This window comes from Morone saxatilis, unplaced genomic scaffold, assembly GCF_004916995.1.
Source record: "Morone saxatilis isolate NCDOM2014 unplaced genomic scaffold, NCSU_SB_2.0 Contig4, whole genome shotgun sequence".
NCBI lineage: Eukaryota > Metazoa > Chordata > Actinopteri > Moronidae > Morone > Morone saxatilis.
The window spans coordinates 1,554,145-1,561,480 of record NW_023339984.1 but is presented as its reverse complement, the minus strand read 5'-3'; the positions used below and the strand labels follow the sequence as shown (position 1 = coordinate 1,561,480).

The 7,336-nt window shown below is 44.5% G+C and overlaps 1 protein-coding gene across 1 annotated transcript in view; it reads right to left on the bottom strand.

Moving 5' to 3' along the window:
- cunh4orf54 (chromosome unknown C4orf54 homolog) overlaps positions 1-7,336 on the bottom strand; it is a 21,257-nt gene that overhangs the window by 9,016 nt on the left and 4,905 nt on the right. Inside the window, 2 exon segments of the mRNA XM_035675711.1 lie at positions 4,132-6,443; positions 6,445-7,336. Coding sequence (XP_035531604.1) covers positions 4,152-6,443; positions 6,445-7,336 — 3,184 coding nt within the window. The 3' untranslated portion in view covers positions 4,132-4,151.

The window sequence follows — 7,336 nt, the reverse complement described above, 5'->3', positions numbered from 1 at the left end:
TCTTCTGTCTGGGACCATCAGCAGCCAGTGTGTGTTGTCTGTCAGAGACTAAAGAACAACCACCAACCCAAGGATTCCAGACCCCTTGATGAAAGCTGCACAGGAATACAAGAGAAGCTCAGGAAATCCCTGAAGCCCTACCAGGAGAAACTGGAGCCTTTAATCAAGTTAAAGTTAACTGGGATCAAACAGCAGGACAATTAAGGTTCCAGGCTCAAAACACAGAGAGGCAGGTTAAAGATGAGTTTAAGAACTTCACCAACTTTTACTAGAAGAAGAAAAGGAGGCCAGGGATCACTGCACTGAGAGACGAAAGAGGCACAGAGAAGAGCAGCTGATCAAAGCAGAGGATTGTGGCTCTGAGTAAAGAGATACATGCTCTCTTAACACAGTTAAGAGCCACAGTGAAGGAAGTGTCTTTATTCCTGCAGACTACAAGACTGCAGTGAAAAGATCCAGCAAACCTCTGCGTGGATGATCCACAGCTACCTCAGAGCTTTGATAGAATGTGCCAAACACCTGGGCAACCTGACTACAACATCTGGAACAAGGTTGAAGGAACATGGTTCCTACACTCCCTGTGATTCCTGGAGTCTCTTTGTGTCTCAAGGTCTGAAAGTGTGAAGATTCGGAGAGAGAGAATACACAGCTTTCAGAGGAACCCAGAAGATTGAAGATACAATCAAGAGTCCCCGGGCATCTGAGGGAACTCACAGCTGGATGTTGACGTTTAAGAATTAATGCAAACTGGGCATGAGTGTAGCAGCCAGAGTCTGTTTCTAAGCGAAGGGAGAGGTTCTGACTGGGTGCGCTTTAGTTTCTCTGAGTGCAGACGGCAGGAGCCTCAGACCTTGCAGCTCAGACCTCAGATATGCAAAATCAAAAATGTTGATTTTGTCATGTGTATGTGTCCTGAATTTTGGGTTTCCACCTCTAACAGAAAACTGTTAGATTAATGTTAACTTTTCCTTAACATTAATGGATTAAAAGCCCCCATGACAATAGTTATTGAGATACATGATCATTGCTCATTGACTTTCCTCACACACCAGGATTTATTTGCACGCAGGATTTAAACTACCTTTCACTCAATAGCTCATTTCTGCAACCTGTAGACCACAGACTATGTTTACTGTATAAACATAACTGAGCCCTCCAGTATGCGGCTGTCATTCTCAGATGAAGGGGAACTCCAAAAGTTCATCCACATTGCAGCCGAGGCTATCTGCTGCTATGCTGCGTGTTGTGTTTATGTAATTGCTGATCAGTGGCCATGTGAACCTGGCTTCTCACCCTCTCTGTCTTTAAATGACTGCTCCTATAAAAAGCCGGCTGACCCCACAGCGACTCTGACCTGCCAGGCAGCCTCTTGACATCCAGCAGCAGCTGAAGCAGTCCGTGTATACACATAACCAACGCCTGCCATCGCCTGACCTTTTACTCCACTGCACACACTGTATCCCCCACGCCACACACACACATTCAAACACCTCAGAAGAATCTTATATCAGCCTAATCGTCTGTATCTCGGCTCTGATATCACAATTCACAGCTTGTGAGTGCTAGCGCCTGCTGAAGTGCTCAGTTGCAAACTTTACAATCACTTCATGTCTTCCTTTTTATGCATGTTGGTTGAAACATTTGTAGATTCGTTGTTGTTGTTGTTGTTGTTGTTGCCTAAATTTCCTGTAGGCTAGATGTTAAACTGTCAGATTGAGACTGTGCCGCCAATCCAGGTTAGATGAATGGAGGCACTATGGAGGCAAGTGTTTAAAATAACTAAAATAAATAATCATACAAATAAATACAGACACAATATGAACAATGAAATTCTAAAATAATATTTTAGAAAGTTTGCTGCAAGTAATTTTTTTTAATTTTTACGTAATGCCACTTTTCACCATACAGTCTTTATGTGTCAGTGAAGACAAAGAGGGCGGAGCCATTTTGTCCATATGTATTCATATGTATCGAAATGTAGTATTTATTTACCTAATTTTAAACATTTTATTGTGAAATAACTTTTTCACTACACTGTTAAAATGAAATAGAAATGACTTGAAATATACATTTTTATTGTGAAAACAGGCAGGGTGAAATACATTTTTATAATAATGAGCTGGATTATTTTACAATTTCATGGCTATGGTATATATTTTGTCTGCATTTATTCATAGGATTATTGACTTTATAACACCTTTGAATTAATTTAACATTTTTCAAGCTGCAGTAGGAAATTTCAAAAAAATTTACTTCTTGTCATATTTGATGAAAAATCAGGTTCCTCTGGCTCCTCCTAGTGCTCAACATTTACAATAATCCGTCACATGTACTGCTGTCAGGATAAAGTTGGTCCATAAATATGATAAAAAGGTATTTTTATAAAAGTTACCTCCTGGAGCTGTAACACTCCATAGATTCACACTGACACTGTGATATAGAGCTCATACTAGACTATTATAATAAGCAACGCAAATTAATCCTGTAAGTGCATGGGAGGAACAAATATGAACACACAGCAGAGCTTGTGCCATAGCCCTAGCAGGAGTAGTGATATTGGTGTCCTGTTGTGTGCTAAGACTTCATAAGAGGCAGGAATGAAAAGAAACACTTCTTTCAAACACAGGGTTAGGCTACATTTTTGCCCTATGGTCACAGTGGAATGGCACTTGATGCTAACAGGGCAGTCTGACAGTTGGAGGGGAAAGGTACTTGGGATGCTCAAGTCTTATACTCTTGTGTGACATTAAGTAAGCCTTGACAACAAAACAACAGCAAAATACACCTTATCAATAGCAATAAGAAAACTGAAATGCATTAAATGCAAACTGCCATAAAAGCACATAATGAATACATCCTGGCTCACTGACAGCCTATCATATCCCTTGGTAATGTAGTGTGCTATTCGTAAATCACCACACCCTTTGAAGTATGCAACATGTTGTCAGTCCACCATGACCACCATCTGTTACATTTCAAGAAACAATCCAGTCCATGATGGAGAGGTATTCAGCAACAATACCGTATGACAACATCTTTGAGTTGTGTGAGTTGATAAATAAAATGCATTAATTCAGCCTTTTCTAAAAATAGGTAATCTAATGAAACATCCAGCCAGCCCATCCCAGTGTTATATTAAAGCATTTCAAAATAAAAGGTGCCCCCTCAACATCCTCCCTGTGTGCACACAAATCAATCAATCAATCAATATCACTTTCTCTTTCTTTTTTTTTCCATTTGCCTCTGTTGCTTCTTCCCTGGTTTTGTTCAAGTACAATTTTGAATCCAGTTACAAATAACACAAAATATAATGTGGTATTTGTAAGTAAGTAAATGACCATTTTTTCTACTGAGGATTACTAGAAGCAGCAGAGAATGTTTCTGTCAACTGCTGTTTTCAAGCTCAAGAAGTGTCTCAAATAATAGTAATATGCAGGGGTGTAGCGTAAAATTCTGGACCCTGTACAAGGGCGCAACTATGGGCCCCTCCCCACATCCACGGCTTTTAATTCTAATATATATTATATTATATATATATAATATATTTGTGGGCCCTCCTCATGTAAGGGCCCTGTATACTCGATCATATACTATTGTAATTGTTTTTACACTATTACTGTTCATGCAGTTACCGTCTTGGTTATCAAAAGTTCAAATTACAAATCAAGAATGTGCAGAAATTAGCTGTGATCCCTTACACATTGTATTTAGATTGATGATTGAAGGTTGTTGGTTCGATCCCCGGCTCCTCCTGGCACGTGTCCGAAGTATTCCTTGAGCAAGATACTGAACCCCAAAATTGCTCCTGATGCATAGCATCAGTGTGTGAATGTGTATAAATGAGTTAGTTTCTGTTCGATGGACTTTGCCATCGCAGTGTGAATGTGTGTGAAAGGGTGAATGTGGCACGTAGTGTAAAAGCGCTTTGAGTGGTCGGAAGACTAGAAAGGCGCTATACAAGTACAGGTCCATTTACCATTTACCATGAATGCATGAAAGTAGCTATTAAAATGAAAACAAATTAATTAAAATTTAAACTACCAACCACACGTCAATCTAACACAATGTGGCACATTATCACTTAATCCACTCAAACCTGATACAAACTGTTAAATGGTCAGAGGTACTCACCTTTCCAGGTAGGCTGCCGTTCATCTGTGCTCCACCACGAAGCTCATGGTGGTGCCATCAAATGAGGGCGGGGCGATGATCCGGGGTCCCTGTTGGGAGGTAATGCTGATAACCGGCTGCTTGACGCTGGAGAAGCCCTGCATTGGCCTGTTGGCAGCAGCCTGCTGTTGAATCCCGGAGGCCTGGGGAGACTTCCCAGTGGCCATGTAGAAGGGACTCTCCATGTACATGCCCTCGGCCTGCTGCGACGAGGCTTTCTCCATGCTCTCGGCCTCTGACTGCATCGACATCTGTGACTGCACCAGCGTTCTAGCCGGGATCACGGATGGTGTTGGCATGAAGCCCGGGTAGAACATGTAGGTGTGTCCATATGCTCCTGGACTGAGGGCCAAAGGTGACATTGGCATGGGCACTGGGGTCATAGGATGTTGCGGCATGGGCACATCCACATACTGGCCTGTTTCAGGGTCGAAGAGACGCTTGGTGGTCGGCAGCACGGGAGTGTCCACCAAGTAGTAGTTTCCAGTGGTGGGGTCCAGGAGCATCTTCCTCTGGGTGGCCTGGTAGGGGTCCATGGTGGGAGCAGGGGTGATTGCCGGGGAGAAACAGTACACCTGAGGCTGATTGGTGGACATGCCCAACGGCAAGGAGTGGTAGATGGTGGCAGGAGGGATCTCTGGTGAGTGTGTCTCCATCACAATGCTGGAGCGTTTAGGGGACTGGTTATGGTCTTCCCGGCTCCTGAAGCTGGGTCCAAACTGTGCTGAAGGAGTGGCTGGGTGTGTCTGGGGGGTAAAGGTGTACACTGGTGTTTTATCAGCAGATGAGGCTTGTTGGTTGCTGCTGGCGTGAGACTTGACCGGAAGGGTAAGGTAGTTCTCGTTGTCAGCTGAGGTGCTCCAGAGCTCCTGCATGGACCTCTCTAGCTCCTTTGATTCAGCTCCCTCATGTGCACTTAGCTTTGTATGATTGATTTTTAAGGATGCTGGCAATTTTGGGGACTTTGGGACGAAGCTTTTGGTGCTGAAGGGTGTTTGTGTGACAGTGTTTGGCTGGGGCGTCCTTGCGGAGGCCTTCACGCTAGAGCTGATGTTGAACATGTTTTTGTTCCCTGTGGTGCTGGTGGTTTGCACTGACTTAGCAACCAGCCTTTCATCACGGCTGCCGGCAGTCTGAAAGAGCTTGTCCTCTCGCCTCAGCAGGCTGTCAGTGCCGGGGGACGCTGCTACTGCTGGTGGCATCTTGTCAACAATGGACCCTCTCGCTCCTTCCTCCTCAGGTTCTGCGTGCTGCTCGCTGGTTATCAGTGAGAGCACGTGGCTGTCTGTCAGCGGCTGGGGCTCATTCTTCCTTTTCCATTCATTTCTTTCAAATATATAGAGCTGCTCCATGGTTTTCACAGCAGCCTGGAGTTTTTCCAAAGCCCCCTGGTTTGCCATCTTTGATTCTGGTTTCTTATCTGTGATGTCTGACATTTTTTCCTGCCTCTTTGAAGCTATTCTGCTTTCACTTCTTAATCCACTGTCTCCTTCTGAGGAATTATTTGAGTTACCTATGGGTGCTTTGTCTGTTGCCCTTTGCAATGGAGTGCTTTTGGCGCCCTCTGGAGATGATCTGTCTGTGTCAAACGACTCCGGTTTAGATAACTCCATAGGATTTCCAGATTGTTTACCGTTACTATTTGTATTCACAGACTGACATTTGATCACTATAGGGGACACAGAGTTAGGATTTCGATTGGGCATTTGCTTCTTTTGCTCTGAATAGTTGTCAGCAGAGGCAAAGATGGATTTATTTTCGTTGTTATCCAAAGACACAAAGTGATACGAACTTTTAACCAATTTACGCACGTCTCTCACTTGGTGTATGGGCGTCTGCAGTTTTCCTTTATTATCTCTAATGTCTCTAACCATGAAATGCGGCACTTTATCTGAGCACTCACCCTTCAGAGCTGCAGCCAGGGCCTGGCATTTGAAGTCATCGGTTCTGATGAGGCTGGATGTGTTACAGCCTATATTAGGAGCGCGCAGTTTGGAGACGCCAAAAGCCTCTGTTTTATTGTCTCTGACACTGCGTAAATTAATTTTAATTTCCGGAGATTTAGATGTAGCCACGCTCCTGGAGTCTGCGATGTATAAAGTGTTGTCAGAGCGCAGTTGTATCCCTCCTCCGTCTCCACATGGAGAATAATTCCTGTTCTGCAGCTGCTGTCCGACCTCTCCGTCACTGGGCAGCAGTTGGATACTTGGCACAAACAAATGTGACATTTTAGTCAAATTGCCGCTGCACGATGAGTACTGATCCCCCTCGCCCTTCTTTGTCGTTAGCTGAAAGCGGCTTCTCCTCTGGAGTTTGATCGTTTTTATGATCCTTTTGAAACTCTAGCTCCCCGTCCTTCCAGCATCTGAATGCGCTATTTTGGCTGCGAAGCAGCGTGCTTTTAGACGCTTCCAATGTGCCCTTTTTAGTATCGATTCCAGCTTCATTTGCCGGTTCCAAATTAGTTTCTGGTGCGGGAGCGGCCGTGTCTTGTCTCCGAGTATCGCTCTTGGTATCACATGAGCCGCTGTCCACAATGTCCCCTAATTCATCCAAGCACATTATAGCATAGTCAGAGCTGCTCTCGGAAAACTTGGAGCTCTGTCTGTGCAGCTCCCTGCTCCCCTTCCCCCTGTCGCTCTCCTGGTGCAGAAGGCACGGAGAAGGCGTTTGATGCGGCTCACTTATCTCCCCTCGTTCCATCTTGCGCTCCTGCTCGAACTGCATCTTCTTAGAAATCACATTTTTGATCAGGCTCGAGGCGAATATGGCTTTCTTGTGTGTGTCTTCCATGGTTTTAGAGGGCGGCTGGCTGGCCCCTCTCCTCTGGTCGCTTGGCAAACTGTTGGTAACTTCATCCGTGGAACGTGATCCTGCTGCGTTTTGTGCAAAGTTAGTGCGTCTTTCTCCCTCAGACATCCCTGATTTTACATTGCAACGAAAATTCAGAGTCTCTGTGAGTCTGATCACCCCACTGTGACCTTGACTGAATTTCCCCATCAACTCTATTTTATTTGTAGATGATGATGCGCCGTGGGGATTGCCACTCAGAGTGAAGATCTTGCTGGTGGGCGGTTTGATGCTTGCCAGTGCAATGCCCTTATAACCTCTATTGTCTACATTTTTGGCGATTTCAAATGATGCCGTTGAGTTTTGATGGGAAACA